The sequence below is a fragment of the Papio anubis genome, chromosome 3 (genome assembly GCF_008728515.1).
Source record: "Papio anubis isolate 15944 chromosome 3, Panubis1.0, whole genome shotgun sequence".
NCBI classification, from domain to species: domain Eukaryota; kingdom Metazoa; phylum Chordata; class Mammalia; order Primates; family Cercopithecidae; genus Papio; species Papio anubis.
The window spans coordinates 122070804-122092753 of NC_044978.1; the positions used below are offsets into that span (position 1 = coordinate 122070804).

General features: G+C 41.1%; 1 protein-coding gene and 1 long non-coding RNA gene across 6 annotated transcripts in view; both read left to right on the forward strand.

Annotated features, from left to right (window-relative positions):
- The window catches only part of FRAS1 (Fraser extracellular matrix complex subunit 1), a 453697-nt gene that overhangs the window by 233536 nt on the left and 198211 nt on the right, over nt 1-21950 (forward strand). For 4 of the 5 annotated variants that reach the window (XM_031664538.1, XM_031664536.1, XM_031664537.1 and 1 more), the window contains exons 19-20: nt 1130-1270; nt 5383-5526. In XM_031664538.1, the coding sequence (XP_031520398.1) occupies nt 1130-1270; nt 5383-5526 (285 nt within the window). Of the gene's footprint in view, nt 1-1129; nt 1271-3467; nt 5287-5382; nt 5527-21950 lie in introns of those variants that run through there. The other variant, XM_031664540.1, reaches the window with a different exon arrangement.
- Nucleotides 5535-16722, forward strand: LOC110743268. Its single transcript, XR_002522052.2, has 2 exons — nt 5535-15586; nt 16290-16722. It is a non-coding gene; the product is annotated as an uncharacterized LOC110743268 (long non-coding RNA).

Genomic DNA, 21950 nt, shown 5'->3' on the forward strand with positions numbered 1-21950 from the left:
CAGGAGAATAGTAGCCTGGAGTGTAAGAGTATGATAAGGGAGGTGGTGGGAGTGTGAGTTTTGGATTAGTTAGTTTGCATAGGAAAGGCATGCTCCCAAGGAAATCATTTATTATCTCCAGGGATATAGCCCCGGGAGGGTCAGTCTCTCCAAAATCTGCTTGGTTTCAGATGTCAAAGAATCAAAAATATAGATAATAAAAAGGCATGATTAAGACAATGGCTACTCTTGAGAAGTCATGCAACTATCCCTTTTATCATTAAAGGTCCAGTGAAAGCAAGCAGAAATGTTTTCTTTCTGTTTGCCTTTACTCTCTTTTCACCTGTGGGTAGTTCTAACGTAGCACTTAAGGTTAATGCTTATAGCCAAGATTTATTAAGCCCTTACTGTGTGTCCAGCACTATCCTAAGAATTCATATTCATCAGCCCAATTAGTGTCCACAACATCCCATGCAATAAGTTCTGTTTGGATCCTTGTTTTATAAATGAGGAAGCAGGAGCCTTGAGAAATGAGTTAGTCGAATTCACATAGAGCTATGATGTGATGCTCTTATTCTCTGTGCTACACTCTGTCTTTCATTCATTCTATTTCAGTAGCTTGCTTGGGTGTCTGTTGTAGCAACTAGTTTGAGCAGCTCAACATGTTGGGCAATTCTCATCTGTGTATGCCCAGTCTCCATCTCAGAGTAGGCACTTTATAAACCTATGTGAAATCAATAAGTGAAGCTCTCACCAGCTTTTCTCTTTGATTTGAGCAACCCGATAAGCAGCAGAATATCTAGTGATAGAGAGCTGTCCCAAGGGAGGGAGAACTGTTTTCCGGCTTCCTGTTTTTTATTTCACATTCTCTGAGAATGGGAACTTAGGAAGAAAGAAATGTATGATTCTGCAAATGGTTATTTCTGTTTTGAGGCACTTGTGCTTTACTTAATCTGGGTTCCACAAATGCTTGCTTTGCAGGAGACTGCCTTTAGAGAGAAGTGTGTGAGATATGCGGCCTGTCCCTGGGAAAACCAAGTGAATGTACAGAACATACTCTGACCCAGGAATGTTAACGGGAGAGATAGAGTTACCATCTGTGTCTTGTGGGGCTTTCCTGATTGTCTCCTTTGCTTTATCTTTCCCCCAGCTTGCCACCAGTCCTGTTTCAGATGTGCAGGGAAAAGCCCACGTAACTGCACAGACTGTGGGCCTTCCCATGTGCTGTTGGATGGGCAGTGCCTCTCCCAGTGCCCAGATGGCTACTTTCACCAGGAAGGTAGTTGCACAGGTGAGTGAATATGTAACATGCTGGGGCACATTGCCTATGCCCTTGTTTTGTCTTCAGAGCGTAGCCAGACACTGTAATTAGGAACCTTGTCATACCAGGGACTAAGATTCTGCTGTAAATCCTTGTCTTGAACTTGCAGGTTCAAAGTATAGAGGGAGGGGAACAAGTAAAATTTAGTTCTTCCAATAAGGAAGCATGAAAATAAAACATTAGAATCGGCTTTACCATAGAGACTATAATATTTGAATAAACTCTGAACTTGGTCTTCTCTTGCCTGGAAGACAATGATCTGAATAAATAACTCCTGTCATGGACTAAATAATGACCTTTATTTTCTAAAAGAACCAGAACTTAGTTCAGCATAAGTCTTTGTTGCTATGGCTTAAAAAGAGACAGAGAGAGAGATAGGGATAGTGTTCTACTGTTGCCCAAGCTGGAGTGCGGTGGTGTGATCACAGCTCACTGCAACCTCACCTCAGCTTCCTGGGCTCAAGCAATCCTCCTCATTGTTGACCACCTGGGTTGGTCAACAATCTCTTACTCAATGAGGCCTCTTCTCGTGGCTAATTGTACTTCCTCACAGCATGGCAATCTCAGCTAGTCCATCTTCTTATGTGTTAGCTGTCTTCTCCTGGAATGAGTATTTCAAGAGACCTAAGCAGAAACTACAATCCTACTCAGCCTTATGAGTAGCTGAAACCATTAGTATGTGCCACCATGCTTGGCTAATTTTTAAATTCTTATTTGTAGGAAAAAGTGTTGCCCAGGCTAGACATGAACTCCTGGGCTCAAGTGATCCTCCCACCTTGGCCTCCCAAAATGCTGAGATTACAGATGAGAGCTACTGTACCCAGCCTGTGGCTTTTTAAAAAAGTTTTAAAGTTTATGTTTCTGATTATTAAAAAAATATGTACTCATTGTAGAGGGATCGAAAGTTCAGACTAGGAAAAATAAATGGGGGTTTGGGGATAAAGACAACTGATTATACCACATCTTAGAAGCAATAAGTTTTACCCTGGTGATAGATTCCTTTTTGACCTACTTTTTATGCATGCTGTTACATAATTGAGAATAAATTAGAGCTATACTTTTTTATATTTTTTTCAAAATATAAAGTCATAAGCAATTTTCTATGTGATAAAAAGTTATATGTACAGATACATATGTGTATATTTATTGTTTTCATGGCTGCATACTATTCTATTTCTTTTTCTTTTTTTTTAAGAGATGGATTCTCACTCTGTCATCCAGGATGGAGTGAAGTGGCATGATCATAGCTCACTGCAGCCTTGAACTCCTGGGCTCTAGTGATCCTCCTACCTTAGCCTCTCAAGTAGCTGGAACTGTAGACATACATCACCATGCCCAACTAATTTTTTCTTAACTTTTTGTAGAGACAGGGTCTCACTTTGTTCCCAGACTTGTCCTGAACTCCTGGCCTCAAGCAATCCTGCCTCTTTAGCATCCCAAAGTCCTGGGATTACAGGTGTTAGTCACTGCATCTGACTCCATTTCCTTTCACATAAGAAATGAAATTTAGCAACTGGGACACTTGAGGACACTAGGAAGATCTTTTACTTTCTCCCTCTTAATGAGGTACTGCTCTGGTTATCAATTGTTGCATAATAAACCACCCCAAATTTGTGGCATTAGACAACAATTGTTATATTTCCCAGTTCTGAGGATTGCCGGGCAGCTCTTTCTTCAGATCCTGCAGGTGGGCTCTTCATTGACATGTCTGTCACCTGGGTTGGTCAACAATCTCTTACTCAATGAGGCCTCTTCTCGTGGCTAATTGTACTTCCTCACAGCATGGCAATCTCAGCTAGTCCATCTTCTTATGTGTCAGCTGTCTTCTCCTGGAATGAGTATTTCAAGAGACCTAAGCAGAAACTACAAGCTGCCTATCACCTAACCTCACTGTCACTTCTGCTATATTCTGTTGGTCAAAGCAAGATAACCCATATTTGAGTGGGTGAAGGAATGGAATACACCTCTCAGTGGAGGAATGGCTTATGCACAAAATTAGGGATGGATTTGATGATCTTCATCATGGAGACAAGCTACCTTGGTGCTAATGTACTTGTATGGAATCAAGCATTTGGCACAGGTAACTGTGCACTTACCAGCCCCACTTTCCCGGGCTACAGCAGAATAGAGCAAAAGGAGATGGAGGTATTTGCTTCTTACTTTAACATGTCAGTCCAGTGTGTTTTTTAAGATCACCTTTATGTTTCAGTGACAGAAATTCTGAAAATTACTAGTTGGGATTAGTACAGAATTTTGTTGGGATTGACGGAATACTAAAATTTAAGGACTTTATTGTAGCGCTGTGTGTTGTTGTTTTTTTTTTGTATATACAGGAAAAAAAAATTCTATCATTATTTTATTTCTAAAAAATAGACTGTTGGGGCCAGCTGATAGGAAAAAGCCCACTGATATGAAATTATATTGCAAGTATTTCTGGAGTCAGTAAATATAATGAACTTATGACGTTTTTAAAATAAATTAATATTTGTTACATTCATCTAGCCTTAAACTTCAAAGAAGCAATTTAGAATGAACACAAATTTAGCTGATGACTGAAGATCAATATTACATTTGTTCTGGAATTTTTTGCCATTTTCTAAGTGTCTTTTTAATCTCTGCAGTCCCCTGGTGAGTTGCTTTACTTTAAATACTCTGTCAAGCTCAGTGGGGGAATGTTCCTGGTTTCTTTGTCATTAGGATTGCCCTTGAGAGCTGTTTCTATCCTTAGGTGCTTTCATCCTAGCCCAGCTGGTTTTTGTGTGTATAAAATTGTTTAGGGGAGGAAAGTCTGGGTAGCTCTAGCTCTTCTCAGTCCATGCCTCTGTCTGCTGGAAGCCAGCAGATGGATGGTACCATGAGCAGCAGGGCACCCAGGTCACTGGAAATATTCTGATAGGGAGGAAAAACTGGGTGTTGGAAATCATCCAGAGAATGCTATATCTTTTGGACAGGCGCTTTCAACATTGAGAGCCTCAGGAATGTAGAAGGGGCGAGAGTGCTATCTTTCTAATCAGCAGTTCATTTTCTTGCTTGCTTGCTTTTTTTTTTTTTTCTCTTAAATAACTCCTAATCTTCTCTTGGCCTCTTGCCAGAATCGAGAGGCAGTTGACTTTACTCGAAATCTGTGCCTTTGCTTCCCACCAGCCGCGTGCCAGGATGGAATTCATCAGTTCCTGCAAGATCTACCCAGCTCCAGCCCCTCACATCTCCTCCTTTTGGACTCAGACCTGCTTAGACCTCCTTGCCCTTGACAGAGAAGTTCTTAAATCTGCTTCCATGTGCTTGCTCCTGCTGCTCCCTTGGCAGCGTCAGTGCAGCTGCAGCTGCAGCCGCCTTTGATTCTTTGCCACCCTTATCCTTATTGCTTACACCTTACCGTGACTCACTTGGTTTGTTTCAGTGTCATACCTCTTGTTAATTTGGTGGTTTTTCTGGAGAAGACATTGCTTTGGCATAACTTTGCCTCTAAGGAATTGAACTTCAGAGGCAGCTCACGATACCCTCCAGAAAGAGGACTTTTTTCTGTTTTTTGTATTTTAATTAAGTATTGCTGATAAAATAAGCATCCCAGTGGTGGTGGCTTGAAGGGAGGGCCTGGATGGCCACTGACTCTAGACAGAAGTTGCAGTATAGTTTGCTGTGCATGGATTCCCCCTTCATCTGCTAGAAATTTCTGAGAAGCAAAATGTCCCCTTCTTCTCCCTGTCCCACTCATTCTCTGAGTCATGGTATGTTAGGGTCAGGAAGTCTTACCACTCTTATTTCTGCTCTGTAACTGTGATTTGAACTTCCTTCATTACACAATGGGGATGATCATGCTGGTCCCTCTACAATGTGTGGCCGATGGCTCACATATTTATAGTTCTAGATTCCGTATTGTGTTCACGGGCTGTAGTCCCCTTGACATCAGAAATGCAGTCCCTAGGTCAGGTCCAAGGCTGTGCCAGGCTTGCTCAGGAATCTTCTAAAGATGATTAAAGTTGGAGGTCTGCTCTTAGTGTAATTTGTGGAGTGCATTAAATACTTCACACATATAAATGCTGAGCTGCTAATTCCAATCCTGGTTTTCGTCCCCCTGCCAGAATGTCACCCAACCTGCAGGCAGTGCCGTGGGCCGTTGGAGTCTGACTGCATCTCCTGTTACCCTCACGTCTCTCTTACCAATGGTAACTGCAGGACCAGCTGCAGGGAAGAGCAGTTCCTTAACCTCGTGGGATACTGTGCTGGTGAGTGAAACTCCTGTGGACTCCTCAGAAATCACTGGGCAGCTGCCAGGGCTCTTCATACCAGGCTTAAGGGGGCTCTTTGTCCTCAGATTATGAGCTCTTTTATAGGAGACATTTGTCTCATGTCTGGAAACTCATGTTACTGCTTCCCCTTGGGCATTTAGTAAATACTTGTGGATTGAAATGGAACTTCTAATAATACTCTTGCAAATCCTGAAAATCTCAGACTCTCATATTAATGAAGAATGAAGGGATGATAATAGCACCTTTATATGCATTCAGAACTTCTTCTTAAGATAGCAAAAAGTGTTTTGAAAATAAGTCACTCCAAGACTTCCTTTCTCTTGTCTGCATTTTGTCCTGCTTCTTGCTGTGGAGAACCTTTGCCATCAGCCCTAGACACAAAATTTTAGAGAGATTAACCTTAAAGTAGATCAGTTGCCTTCGGAGATGGGATTTTTTTTTCTTCCTCATTTTAGAACTCAGATCTTAAAAAAAAAAAAATAGGAAAGCAGTCTAAAATTTGAATAATGTTGGAACCAGACATTTATGTTCATCTATCTAGTCAGACAACAAATGTGTATTTTTGAGTGCCTACTAATGGTCAAATGCTCAGAATACAGAAAAAGATGAAGGAGACAATGACTCCACCACCAAAGAGCCTAGAGACTGGGGAGAAGAATTTACTGGGTAATGAGTTATTGTATATTTCTTGACCCACTTTTTCAAACTCTGGGACAAACTTGTAAAGCTTTGCCTTTACCAGCTATTGCCTCAGCTCAGAAGGGCTGAACTGGGTGGATCCTGGGATACTACTGGGCAAATGGGAAAGGTGAGAAAGCATGCTGAGAGGTCGACCTGGCCGTCAGGTTTGTCTTGGGGCAGGGAGGAGGTGTGGTCAGTTGTCTAGATCACAGTATCCAGCAGGCACATTCAGTCTGGGATGGCGCCAAAATCTCAGCTGTTCGGTCTGGTGGATTGAGGGTGGAGTGGGGCACAGCAAATCAGTGGCTGTGCTCCCTGTGGCTGGTGGTACCATGGTCTAGGTGAGCCATTTATTTTTGCACATGACAGCAAAGACTAGACATTTTGGTATTAAGGTCTATATCCTAAGAAAACCAAACTGTCAAGCAAAGGACTGCAGCCCAGAATGCTGGATTCAGAGCAGAAGCCCAAGTGTAGAGACTGTGCAAGCATTTTAGGTGCAACAAAAAGTGGAAATTCAGAGTCCAGGATTAAGACTAATCAGAATCCCTATGAGCTGTAGGATGTGAGTCTGTTGCTAGCGATGTCCGTCGTAGTCAGGACTGTCTTGGAAAGTGGGAAAAATGGGAGATAGTAGTGCCCACCCCCGAAAGAGAATTTGGGGATGGAAGGGGCTGTTATTACAGTTTGTATGTTTGAGTTTAGCTACTTATTATCACTTTAGGACATGGAGGAGCAGCTACTCTGAGAATTAAATGGCTCCCTACATGGCTAAAGCATATTGGTAGATATTTACTGAGAACCCACTGAGCACAAGGTGCCAAGTTGATGTTTGAGGGGGATACAGAGGTCTTCCAGGCTACTTAAGGAGGTGAACCAAAGACACAAGCATAGCTAACAAATAGTACAGAGCAATTTAGGGACAGTAACACCAACCAGTAATAAGGGCTGTAGGAGTTCAAGGTAGGGAGAAGTAACAGGATATGGAAGGCATTATGCGGGGGCCGGGGGGGGACCCAAAATACTTCCAGAAGAATAACCAGGATCCTGTGAGACAGAGGGAGCTCTGCTGGGCTTTCTGAGCCGGTTTCACCAGGAGACAGGCCCAGCAGGTATAGCACATGGGCCACTCATGACTAGTGAGTCGTCTAACCTGGATGAAAAGCATGGTTGGTATTAAAGCATATTAGATAAAATGGTTGGGAAAATTAAATTCAAACCAGAGTATAGAGAGCTCAAAGTTTCAGGCCAAGAAGTTTTGATTAGATCTTGTGAGCAATAGGGCCACGAGAATTTTGGAGAGGACTGTAGCTTGACTAAGGGTGTCTTAAGGCAAGAAACCTGCAAGCTGCATGGAAAATGGACTAACACAAGGAGAGATTAGAGTCAGGGCGAACAGTTAGAAGGTAGGACCTGAATTATATCCTTCATGATGGCTTTTTTATTTAAAATCTAACTCAGAATGTGGGCCCTAAAAATTTTATGCTAGGGCATATTTAAAAAATACATGTTTATATAAGGAGATTCGAAAAATTTAATTTTTAATGAGCTCTGTTCTCTCTAATGTCCGGAGTGTTCTTTGATAGTAAATTAGGTGATTAGGACTTGCATTAATTTTTTAAGGCTAATAGGGAACCTTTAGAATGAGAATCATTGGACTGAGCTAAACAACTCTGGAGTCCCCAACCCTAGAAGAGCAGGTCCTAACAAAATAAGCTGAAAAGGAAAATCTTGGTTGTCCTGGGAATCGGGTATATTAAATAATGGTTTTAAATGAGGTAACCATTGTCTGGTGCTTAGAAATCATTTGTTGATTAAAGACTGGTGTAATAGTATTTATTATAGAAAAGTTTGATCAGTAATTTCAGTTATTGAAGTTTCAGAGAACTGTGCTGACACCAAAGTTTACTTTTTCACTAAGTGTATGACTTTTCTAAACACCCCTACTTTCCTCTGTAGCACTGCAATGCATTCACTCATGTAGAGTCATCAAACATTTGTCAAGCCCTTGCTCCATGCCAGGCATTGTGCTGGACTCCGGGGATGTAAAGACAAATCAGATATGGTGCTTGTATACGAGAAATGGACTCTTTAGTGAATGAAGGTGTTAGTTTGCTAGGGTTGCCATACCAAAATATCACAGACTGAGTGGCTGAAACAATGGAAATTTATTTTCCCCAAGTTTTGGAGGCTGGAAGTCCATGATCAAGGTGCCCGCAGGCTTGGCTTCCTCGGAGGCCACTCTCCTTAGCTTGCAGATGACGGCCCTCTTGCTGGCTCCTCTGTGCACATGTGCCCCTGGTTCTCTCTGCATGTTCTAATCTTCTCTTCTTATAACTATATTGGTCACACTGGATCAGGACCCATCCCTTAATATCCTTATTTTAACTTAATTACCTCCTTAAAGACCCTATATCCAACTTCAGACATTCTGAGGTACTGGGATAGGGCCTCAACACATGAATTTGGGGGGGGGACTAATTCAGCCCATAACAGAAGGGAGTGGGTGTTTAGTGTAATATTGCTGTGGTACTCTGTGCACAGCACAGGATATGAGATGAGCCTGTGGGACAGGACCCTGACCCACACTGGAGGCTGTGTATATGAGTGTGTGGAGTGGGTATGAAAGCTTTCCGGAGGATGTCACAACTGAGGTGATTTTAAAGCTAGTGAGAATTAGAAGAGTTTGGAGCTTTGGAGGCAGAACAGTTCAGAAAATGGGCCAAAGAGGATTATGTATTGAGACACCCATAAAGAGGTGAGTCCTGTGAGAGTGGTGGGAGTTGAAGTAGGAGGGAGCAGGACTGGTCTGTAGGGCCTTGGCACACCTGTGGGGATGCCTTGAAGGTTCTGGGAAGTGTCACGATTGCATTTCTGTGAAGAGAAGGATCTGCGGAATATGGCTTGGAAGAAAAGACTGAAGCAGAAAGTTCTTTAGGAGGTAACCACAGTAATCCAGATGACAGAAATCCTTTAATGAGAATGCTGCTGAGGGGATAAAGAGAAGGGGTCATGATTTCACTGGGTATTAATAGTATGTTAGGTTGACTCATCTCAGATTGCTGTTTTGTCTGCAAAATGGTCCAAGTGGCAATTTCATATGATTTAACGTAATAGAAGCAACAGAGGTTGGTGCTCCCTCAGCCCTGGGGGGTAAGGGAGAAGGAATTTTGCAGATAGTTTCCACGTTTCTGGTCACAGAAATTCGAGGGGTGGGAGTACCATTTACCAAGGGTAGGAATAGATCTAAGAGGCAGTGAGGAAAACAGTGTGCTTGAATGTGGCCAAGTTGAATTTGGGGTGACAGTTGGACATCCCAGAGTGTCTCTCTAGGAGGAGGTTAAAGGTATAAGTGGACAGGTTTCTTACTATAGCTACCAGGAGCTTGTCTCCTTTCTCAGCGTTGACCTGAACTGAAAGTCCTGGAATTGTTTTTAACTAAAGTATTCCCTCAGTCAGGTCATAGTTAACCTCATAGAATGTTTAGGTGACTTTTATCTAAACTCAGGAGGGTATTAGGAGAAACCATGTGATGACAGGCAAAGCTGAGGATAATCTACCTTGTTCGGGGCCGACAGTGGAATGTCCTCTCCGTGTCCTTGGGAAGTCCTAGCTCATAGGAAGTCCCAGAGGAGGACCGTCTCTGCCCGCTCTTCTGTGTATGTCCGAGCGCCTCCAGAGTGGCAGGGTTTCCTCTCAGGATGCGTTCTCTATTTGACTCATACCTGAGATCATCATCGGAGACCTCATAATTGTACTTTAGCTGTTTAAAAAAGAAAATGACAGAATCTAGCACACTGACAAGAGTAAACCCATCCTGGGAGCAGGTCCAGTAACCTCAGTGTGTCTCACGTATGAAGATGGCATATGTGTGGGGTTTCTTCCTCCAAGTCTATCAAAGCAAATATAAAGTATGTGAGATTTAGGCCACAGCTGAAGGTTTTCAACAAAGATAAATGAACTGAGGTGAGAGGCAGCTTTGCATAATTGCGGGAGACATGGTTATATGCTATGGAAAGCCAGGTTTTCTTCTGCCATAGATTGATTTTTTTTTTTTTTGGCCCACATCTCAACAACATTAACAGAAAACTCCAAAGGCTAAGGTGCTTTCTTCATTTCTTTTTCTCAGCTAAAAGCTTTCTCTTGTTCATAGAATAGGGTAAGAATTAAAAGGAAAACAGATAAAAAACCTGGGGTGGGGAGGGGGAATGTCCACATGCAAATGCGTTTCTTTAAAAAATGCTTTGAGTTTTGTGGACTGCCTGATGTGACGGCTGTGTTTTTGAGTTCTTATACAGAAAGAAGATAATATCAAGGGTAATATTGCAGAGGGGAAGACCTGAAAAATTAAAATAGTTGTTTTTTTGGGGGGGGTAGTGAAAATCTGGGGGATTAAAAAATTGTTAGTGTTTATGAAGCATTTTTTTAAATGCAGGTTTTCTCTTTCCACAAATCTGTGTGAGAATGTAAGCAAAAGAAGACAAGTATCAGTAAAGAAATATTACTTTGAGTATTTTCATACTGTATTCCTATTCCGCAGAACTCAAATTCTAAACAATGGTTAATAGGTGTTACATGTAACAAAAACAAAAACAAAAACAAAAAAACCTCCTGGCCAGATAAATTTGGGGTTGACTCGGTTATGTAAAGGTAAGCAACTTTCTTTATTGCAGGATTTCTGAGAACCTTAAAAATACATATGTGCGCTGTGAATCTTTAAGATGAAGATGGCTGAACATCATTTCCCAAGCACTGAGGACCCCTTCCCTTTATTATAGCCTCTTACAGGGTTAGCCAGTAGTATGCAGAACAATATTTTGGAAGTTCTGAACTAACTGATTTAATACTTGGAACAATTGGTTTGCACCTACTAAAGGTAAAAGAAAATTATGAACCCGTACACAGGTTGTGGACCAACTGACTTCCCTCCATCCCTCCCTCTCTCCCTCTCTCCCTTCTACCCTTCCTTCTTTCTTTTCTCTGTGGGCAGGCAGAGGGGTCACCCAAGGAGGTATGTGTTTGCCACCTTTTTGCCTGCTGAAGAGCATTGCTGTTAACATTTTTCTTCCACATCATAAACACTTTTGAGTCCTTTCCATGATTTTTCCCATTTATTATCACCATTTCTGAAAGAAGGGCCCAAAAAATGTGGTGAAAAAGTAAAATTGCTCAAAGTTAAAGAGCAACACATCTTTATTTCGGAATAAGCTGATACAACTGCAACACTGAATAACGTGGGGGAAAACCCCAGTTCAAGTTGAACATAATTAAGTACCGGGAGGGAGCCCTATATGAGCCAGAGCACCAGCTCTCTGTCTCCCCTCCAGACACAGTGACTGCAAGCCAGAGAAGTGAGAGCCAGTTCTGTTTTAAAGCAGCTTCTACCGTGCGGGGGAGGTGGATTGGCACCGCCCTACATCTTGCTGTGGCTGCTTCTGCAGTTATAAGTGGAAAGGAAAGGAAGAAAAGAGCCATAAGCTTTAAACATGTAGCAGTTGTTGCCTTATTTTGATCACCAAATCCTACCCATCCATCCCTCAGTGCCTGGCTCAGATCCCCTCCCCTCCAGGACCAGCTTCTTCTTGGCATCTCCCCTGTTAGAATTTCTAGTATGCTGATTATTTCTGCCATTTACCTAGCACTTGGGCTTTGATCAGCTCACGTTCTCTGTGAGTGATCTTTTCATGGGTATCTAATAATAGGTGCCAGTTCTGAGGGCTTATCGTATGAAAAGTGCTGTGCTAATTGCTTTGAATGTATTTTGCCATTTAACATTCACAATGATCCTCGAAGGTAGGTACTAATTTTATCCCCATTTTTACATATAAGGAAACTGAAACTGGCTAAGAGAGGTTAAGTACTGACTCCAAATGATAAAAGTCAGGAATGATTGATCCAAGATTTGAACCCAGAGAATGTGATTCCAGAGTCCACATACTCAACCATTTTGTACTCCATGATGCAAGTACAATTGCTTGCACACAATCAGGGTTCAAGAATGATTTTTGTATTTTTTTTTTTGGTTGGTGAATTAAAAAGCAGATTGGTAGGTGGATTACTTGATTGGCGAATTAAAAATCAGTGTGATAAATAGAATGGTTTGGAGAGGCATTGTTGGGAAACATTGCACGAACTTGCTGGTCTGTTTTAAATGCTAAGGAAGCTGATTTAGACTGCCATGTGCATTCCCATTGTATTTGATCCTTATTAAATGAATAAACTTCAAAGACAAACATTAATGCATACTAAATTTTAATAATTTATATCATTCCACATTTACTTTCTTTTTCAATATATACATACATGCATTGTTTTCAGTTGTAGTCAACAGCTACTATATTTCTTTGTTCTGTTCTCTAAAATATCACTTTAAATGACGTATTTCCATATGTTGGCAAATATTGGAAGAATCTAAATAATTGTCATTTTTAATGCCTAAGTCATTTTCCGTTGTGTTTGAGTAACTTAACTTGGCCATTTTCCTGTTGTGGATCTGGGCCGTAAAAAACAGGAGATAGATTTACTGGTTGGTCCATGACTTCCAAGGCTACAGCTGTGATTAGATATGTGTTTCATATCATTACTAATACTAGTAATGGTGTGTTTATGAAGTTTTATAATTTTCAAAGCATTTTCTCATGGATCTTCTCCTTTAATCATCCCCAGAAGCCCCCCTGAAGAACTGGAAATGCTAGTAATTCCCATTTTGTTGACTGGTGAATTAAGACTCAGTAGAGTGCCAAGCTAGCACTTGGATGGTCCTCAAGAACTGTTGGGTAGAATTAAGGACTTGAATCAGCTGTCCTCATGTCTAATCCTCTTCTAATGCCTCATATGATAATTACAACAGGATCTTTCTTCTTAGTGTGAGTCATATTTTGGTTCTTATCGCTTCTTTTTCACCTTTCTCTTTATTCCATCTAGTCCTGTTCTTCTATCTCTGCATTTTTTTCAATTTGCTTGTGTCTTCTATTTTTTTTTAACACTTGCTTCTTTATTTTCCTTATCTTCTTTTTTTGTAATGTACTTTCTTTTCTTATTTCTCATTTGTCACCCTATCTCTTATTGCTTGAACCGTAAATTGCATATCCACCCTCTCTACAGAACTTTCAATGATTGTCTCTTCCTTGTTCTCCCAAATTTTGTTTTATTTAAGAGATCCGTGTGTCTGCAAAGGGATGATTGAATATTTCAAGGCATTTTTTTTTTTGAGCTTTTCCTTTCAGGGAAAAAGAACATGACCTATGCTTAAATTGAGTCCTTCCTAAATAATAATAATAAAAAAATTGTATTTTCTCCTTCATGTGACTTTTACCAAACAATACCTTCCTTAGCTTTCATAATGAGAGAAGGACCTTACCTGTAAGCTTTCAGCTTGTAAAAGCTCCCAATGAAGTCAGGATTGCTGTTTCTTCCTAATAACTCTAGGTCAGGGCTTGAATTGCAGAGAAGGTTTCTGTGGGTGTATGTTGAAAGAACACAGCTGAATTGAGACTTACAGGTTATCTTCTTCAGTACTGAAGGTAGCAAAACTGCTAAGGCTACATTTACCTGCTTTTACACACCTGTGAATTTCTGTGGCTTACTTTTAATAGGTAAAAACAGGGAACTGATTGCAAACATGAGCATCAGCATCAATGTCAATTCTGATTGGGCCCACTACAGATAAGGAATAATAACCCATGTTTATTGAACACTCATTGTGTACCAGTTCGTCACATATATTATGTCACTTAATTCTGTCTGCAAGCACAGGAAGTTGGTACTGTGATTAGTACCATCTGCATTTTACAGGCCAAGGTAAGATTAGTGATGAGATTAGAGATGTTAACCCACTTACCCAAAGTGTCACAGCTAGTAAGCCCTGGAGCTGGGCTCTGAATCCAAGGAATACACTTCAGAGGGCACATATGTGATCACTGTGTCATCAGCCTTCATCACTGATCTAGTTTCCATGAGACCCTCTCTGCTTCTCGACATCATCGTATTCACTTCTTTTTGATGCTTTGTGGTTTTGACCCTCATGGCCTTCCCACGCACTCCCTACGCTCTCATTTCACTCTCAGTCTACAACTCTGCTTTCCTTTTTTTTGTTTAGAAGATTTATATTATCTGATAAAACAAAACAAACAAACCTCACCTTTTCTTCTCAAATATCTTTCTCTTCTATTACCTCTTTTTCCTTCCTTTGAGAAAGGAGCTCCCTCATTCTGCCCCGGGGAGCTCCTTCTCCAGTGTCCCAGAGCCCATCTGCCTTCCTGAGCTGATCTCTCCAGTCAGGTGTTTCCTCTTCTGCTTACACATTCATCTCCCTCCTTTTCTCTTCATTTTTCCTGCTCCTTTTCCTCCCCCATCTGCTTGCCTCCAGGGCCCTTGTGTCTTTCACAACTTAAATCTTCATTTCTATTTTCTCCTTAGATTTCATCCCAAGTATGTGTGATAATCCCCTCCAGATCCTCATTTCTCTCTACCTGCTGGACATCTGATCACAGGAAAACTCCAAAGAAAATCCTTCATCTTCATCCCTCCTACCTCCACAGGTGCTTTTCTTCCTTCTCTTGACTTCCTTTTCCATCTACTACTGATTTTTCAATTGGCACGATTCAAAACCATTGTGTTACCTTTGCTTCTTGGCAACCCGTCTTCCATATTGGAATCACTGCCGTATCTCATAGATATGGCATATCTCTGTTTCCGCTGCAAAAACCCCAGGCTCTTCTTTCTCAGACGACAGACACATTTTTCTCTTTCTGCTAGAGGCTCTTCCTCACTAAAGCTCTCCTAGTCCTTCCCAAGAGGAGGAGGAGACCTTTCTTGAATATCAACTTTGGTTTATAAAACACTCTTTGACACTCAAAACTTGTCGATGCCTTCCCATTGCCCATTGCATTAGCTGTAAATCCTTCACCCTGATTTTCAAGGTCCCTGATTTCCTTGGTTCCCCTGTGAACGTCCAAAGCTCCAGCCATGCTGGTTTTCTTCCCCACGCCACACTGCTCCGTTCCCGTGTGCCTCTGTGCTGTTACATGTTCTTCCCTACTAACAAGGATGTCCTCATCTGGCACCATCTGCAAACATCAAATGAACACTCAAGGTCAAGTTCCTCTTATTCACTTTGGATAAAATATTCTCTGATCCTTGACACCTGTTGCATTTGGGATGTGTATGTGTGTGTGTGTTTGCCATCCCTAAGCATCTTGAGAGAAGGATTCAAGTCTGATTCAACCCTATAGTACCTTCCACAGTGCCTCATACTCAGCTGACTTGCCATAAATGTTAATTGAAGTGAACTGTTTTCTACTGTGGAGCTAAACCGAGTAAAACATAAATTGGATACAAAACTTCAAGATACATGGTAAGAGTGATATTCCTGACACCTTGTTGGCAGTGCAAGCTGGCACCAAAACCTAGAGCTTTGCTTTTACATTTGACACTGCCACTTGCCACCTCCCCCTACCCTCCCCACTTCAAGCTGTTTCCTTGGCTCCTACAGCAGCCTTCCCAACACATTGGTGAGTTTGTCAACACTGAGTAGAAATCACTGCCCTATAACATGAAGGTCATTCTGTTGTCATGTTTTCTTTGGTTAGTATTTTAAGAGTAAAGCAATAGCCACAGACACTGAAGAAAGAAGTCTCACTTGGTTGGTTGGTTTTGTTTTGTTTTGTAGCTTTTGTACTAACTCAAAGCCTCTAAAAAGAATACATGATTTCTAAGAGCTTACGGGTGGACTGAGCACAAAGTAATGATCAAAAGGGAAAGAGATAGGATTTTTTTTCTTCTGTCATCTGTATATTATTTTCTGGATTCCTGTCGTACTTATCTCACAAGCAGAAACCCATCAATTTTAAAAGTGGCATTAGAATTCAAATTCGATGCCCTTTAAAGGCCCTGAGTTTTGGCATGAAATCATTTCTTTTTCACCTGACGAAGAACAGCTACAAGTGCTGATTATTTTAACCGCTTCCAAATGCACTTAATGTGGTTGCATTAAGAACCTAATGGACTGACAGGACATTATTAAAAATCTCACTGTGTGTCTAAATTTGTCTTTATAGGTCATTATTTATCAGCTAAGGAGTCACTGCTCCATAAAACCAACATCCAAAGCCATTGTGTCGACAGTACACATTTACTTTAATATCTTCAAGCTTTTTTGATTTTGCTCCAAAGATGTGAAATAAATTATTTCACTGCCATGTGCTTCCATCCATCATGATTGTGGGTAATCCTCACTGATCCTTGAAGCAGAGCCTTTGTGATTTGAAGAAAGCATCATATAGTGATGACCACATGCAATTTCCTCACAGCTGCAGGGTGACATATTAGAAGATTCTACAGCTGCTGAGTCAAAATATTAATTTTTTATCTGTTTAAATTTCTAGCATGTCTACATGCTGTGCATATTTAGAAAACAAATGGAGTCTTCTGCTTGCTTAAAAACAATAAATGCATTTATTTCAGCTGGAGCTAATACTCCATTTTTCAGGCTGCCTTGTAATGTGTTTATTAATTTGCTTGTTTACAGTGCTAATTCACTGCGTTTATTAGCAAGGTGGCATATATACAAACAACTGGAATTCCATCTGTGCCCCCACCCCCAACTCACGTACTTATTATACATCAGTAATCTGAAACAGCCTAACGTAAATGTATCCTGGGCCTCTCTTCTTTCCTTGTGACTCTTAATGAGTCGTATATTTAAAGACTCTTTACTGTAATTGCAATAGTGACAAACAAGAATTTACTTACTGAGTAGTAGCAGGAGGAATCTGAGGGATAGGCTCCAGAATAGGCACTGTTTTTAAGCAATTAACAGATACACGCTCCCTATTTCAACATATTTGAGGTCAGCCTCTCTTTTTTTGATTGCAGGCAGGAAGGTCAGATGCAGATGCCTTACTGCACAGATGGGGCTTTTTGGATGGGACATTAATCCTTGCAGAAGCTGTTAGAGTGATGGGTTGGAAATTCAATTCCCTTGTTTTAGTAACTGCAGTCTGATACAAGTGAAGCAGTGACCGTATACACTTCCTCTACTGTGTCCTGTGAAATGGTTTTCAATATCACCTGTGGGCAGGAACAGGCATGGATGGCAGACTGGGGTGTTTAGGGGGAATTCACCCCAGAATTTGTTGGTCTCTCTGAGGACGCTGCTGTTTTAAGGACACAGTTTCTGACAGATGTGCTTCTATGGTGTGGGCCCATCAAAGATCTGAATTAGAGGGTTCATCAGACAGTTACCACCAAATGAGAAGAATTCCAGAGTTGCCTCCAAATCAGACTGGTTTGTAGAAAATATGCCCATAGACTTTACTGTGAGTAAAATGGTGTCATGGCAGTTTATTGGGTCACATAGTTACCTCCCATAGTGCCTAGATGTGGGGCTCATGCCACGTCTTCATTATGTTTACATTGTATAATTAATACATTTGACTGGTCATGGGGTTAGTTCTCTCTCTTTATTATCTCCAGTTGTAACTGACAAGGCAGTTGGCAGTTGTCACACCTGCAGCCGAGTAGCGCCCTTTTTCTCCTGACCTCAAGTGGATTTTGAAAACCAGGTGATGCAACCCATATGCCCTTTTTCGTGGGCCTTCAAATTCTCCACAATTTCCTAGTATTTTTACTCCAATATCTTATTTTTCCCCCTCTGACAGCTGTGTGAGAGCTACCTACCAGGCACCACTGATTTGGTCAAATTCCACTTTGTTTTCCTTTTAAAAGGAGTTTTGAGAACTGTCCACGAGTGAAAAGGCCTTCCCCAGTCGTGCAAAGACAAACCACAAGTGTGTTTTTCTTCCTTCTCAAGGATCTCCATTCCTGGTCACAATAGTTTTCATGTATTTGCATTATAATATTCTTAATATGCCTACTCTAGCATGAGCCCCTTGAGAACAATTCAGCAGAGGGATGTTTTTGTCAGAAAAGGGGCTTCTGCAGATGTAATGGAGGGGAGGAGTGGGGGAGGGGAGAGAACAGTAAGGAGCCTGCTTTTCTCCTCCAGCAAGGGTTTCATGGCAAGAGCTGCTGTATGTCAGAGTTTTCTTAGATCTGCTTTGCTTTGATGTCTTCTCCTAACATGAGTTGCGTTTCATATATAAAAAAAATTCTCATTTAAATCTATAACAAAAACACAGAGACCTCAGTAAAGAAACTGAAAAAAGACACACACACACACACACACATATACACACACACACACACACACACACACAGAGAGAAAGAGAGAGAGAGATTCCCAATTGCTTTCACCATAAAATCCAGACTCCTTTTCGTAACTTACAATGTTTTGCAAAACTGGCCTGCCCAGGTCTGAGTGGCTCTTTTGTGTGTTCTTTAAGATCCAGTCATGCTGAATTTTTCTCCGTTCCTTGAAGGCATCCTGTTCTGTTCAACTGCTGGGTTGCCTAAGCTTTCCCTCCTCTTGGAACCCTTTCCAAACATCCTCCCCCTGCCCTGCTCCTCTTGCAGCTAACTGCCACCAGTGTTCTTGTCTCAGCCTCCTCTGGGAGGTCTTCCCTGGCCCCTGGACTAAGTTGGTACCCCTGCTATGTACTTTCATGGCACCCTATCATTATCCCTGTAGCATTCTACAGGATGTTTGTAACAGTCTCATGCCAGTCCTGAACCTCAGTGTCCACCATGTTTTCAGGTTGCTCAGCACACTGTCCCCATGACAAAATTTGGAGACAGCCCTCTTTAAGGCAAGAAACACAGCTCAAGCCCACTCTACTGTTGGACTCAAATATTCTACTGGGTTACTTCCAACCTGTTCCATAAGAGGGGCAGGCAGGAGCAAAGGGAGTGGTCTCTCTGCTTTTTCTTCCCCTTCAGTTTGAAGGTTTTCTAGGTTGGGGTAGGGAGACGGAGAGTGTAGGGGTTGTGTTGATCGGGGAGGGCGTGGGTCTATTAGTTCCAATGCACATTCAAGAACTTTTTCGGCCAAGTGAAGTGGCTCATACCTGTAATCCCATCACTTTGGGAAGCCAAGGAGGGAAGACTGCTTGAGGCCAGGAGTTTGACACTAGTCTGGGCAATATAGTGAGACTCCTGTCTGCATGAAAAATAAAAGGATTAGGTGGACCCGGTGGTACACACCTATAGGTCCAGCTACTCAAGAGACTGAAGCAGGAGGATCCTAGAGCCCCGAGTTCGAGGTTTCAGTGAGCTATGATTTTGCCACTGTACTCCAGTGTGGACAACAGAGGGACACCTTGTCTTACCAAACAAAAAAAGACCATTTTTTTTTTCTTTCTATCTCCTATGCTCTGGGTTCTATAAGTATAGTGTCTTTGTAGGTCTGATTTGATAACTTTGGGAACACATGATAACCCCATACTTCCTGGTCCAATGGGGGATAGTGACAGTGGATGAGGAAGGAACTCACTGATTAATACCTCAGTTTATTCTTTGATTGTGCATATTAAATACTCAATTAAAATGATATATCCACAATCATTTCCCCCACCATGCTGAAAATTGTAGGAGTATAGTAGCCATTGGAATGTTTTTATTGTTTCAATGAAAAAAAAATTTTTTCATACTCAACCTCACTTATAATAAAAGAAATATGAAGTAATACAATGACATAACCCCAATTTTCACCAACCAATTTAACCAAGATTGGTTTACTATTTTTAAATGTTTTAGTGCTGGCAAAATTATGATGAAACAGTCTCATAAATGGCTCTTGAAATATAAATCAATAGGAACTTTCTGGAATGAAATTTATAATATCAATTAAGAATTTTAAATTTTTTCATGCTTGTAGTGCTTAAAAGTGTATGTTCTGGACTTAGTCTGTTTGTGATATATGTAAAGCAAATGACTTAATCTTTCAGAGTCTCAGTTTCCTCATTTATAAAATGGGGATAATAACATTGCCTACTTTTTCTCTTCAAGTGAAATTATGTGTTTATAATAATTAATATTTTGCCCAATGTGTATTCAGAGCTCAGTAAATGTAAACTGTAATAGTAATATGAATTGTACCCTTTTGACATTGTCCTTTAGGAAATAATCTGAGATGCAGACAAAGATTTATGCACAAAAGTGTTATCATAGCCTTAGTTATAAAAATGGAGACAAACTGCAAGTAAATATTCAAACTGTAAGAAAAATGGCAGATTTTTTATTTGCTTACTTAATACTGGAATATGATGTAGCTGCTAAAAATGATGTTTACAGAGTCCCTAATGACATGTGGGAATGCTGATGATATTGAGTAAAAAAGGTACTATAATGTCCACATTTAATCTAATCTAATCTATGTAAAAATCTCTGTATGTAAAATTGTATAGAGAAAGTACTAAAAAAAAAAAGTCAATGTTAGTAGTTACTGACCCCGAAAAACCATGCTTAGGGTGATTTTTATGATTATTTATACTTTGTAAAAATATTTTTCATGTTTCCTTCTCTTCCGTGGCTTACTTTGTAGTCAGAAAAATAAAACCCTTAGATCCCTGTCTGAACCTGCTCAGCCCTTCTGTGTAGATCACAGCAGTCCTGGACTTGTACCTGAAGTCTGCTCACAGGTGGTGCCCTGTGGGACCGGCTACTTGTAGCCTGTCTTGCCTGAGTTTTGTAGTCTGCCCTAGGGAACTATACTTTTCTGGTTGTAAGTCAGAACATTGGTATTAATCCTCAAGCCCTTGTTGCTCTGATTTCTGGCTTCTTTCCGTGCAGATCGTTACTCATTTTGAGGTCTCCCAAGAAACTCTCTCCTACAAAGAGATTTTGACTTCAAGCCTCTGACGACAAAAGTGTTCCCTAGGTTTGGGGGACTTATTATTCTTTTCAGCTTGATTTAATAAAAATCAGTCAACCAACCTTGAGAGCCTAATTATATAATTGGCCTTCTGTTGGGGGATTGCATATGATGGAGCTGGGAAGGAAAGTTTGCATGAGTGGATTAACATGGGTCCCACTCAGGTTTTGCTTTGGAATGAGTCTATTCACAGGATTGGGTGTTCAGCATGACTTTTTAAACCATAGAATGAATACAGGTAGTGAACAAAAAGAGTTAGAGAGTTTAACTTTCCACACTCCAGTGTTTATAATCTCCTGTGTGAGGTAAAACTATAAACTAACTTGGATAAATGTGATGTGTTGGGCATCTTGGAGTTGATCATTTTATATATTCGGGTGTCGTGTACTGATTTCTCTATTGACTCTGAGCACTCACTCCATCATGCAATATATGTCTGGGGACTGATCTGATGCCTTCTTATGGCTTAACATGGAGCTGTGGAAGGAAGCAGAGGCCCTGAGTAATTTCAGAGTCTCTGAAACTCTTCAGACCTTTCCATTGATTTCTGGCGTCTGTGTACCCAAATCTGCCAAACAGCCATGTCTGGTTTAAGATCTCCAGAGACTTGATTAGAAGGATAGAAAAAGTTAAAGGCTGTAAGGAACCCCTATATTTATAAGTCATCAGAGGCACAGAAAGAGAACCCAGCCAAGAAGAGCACCTGTGTCACTCATGCCGAGAGGAGAGAGTTTTAAGGGGGAGGGCTGCCTGGTCAACAGTGCCTTGTGTTGCAGAGATTTCAGGTAGGATAAGGAATTAGAGGAGGCTATTAGATCTGGTCCTTAAGAGGACATCAGAGACCTTTTCAAGAGCAATACCACAGTAAAATATTTTGAAGACAGATAACAATGAAGTGAGGAGTTAGAGGGGCAAGGAAGCTGGGTAGTTAAGGGAAGGCAAGAGATGA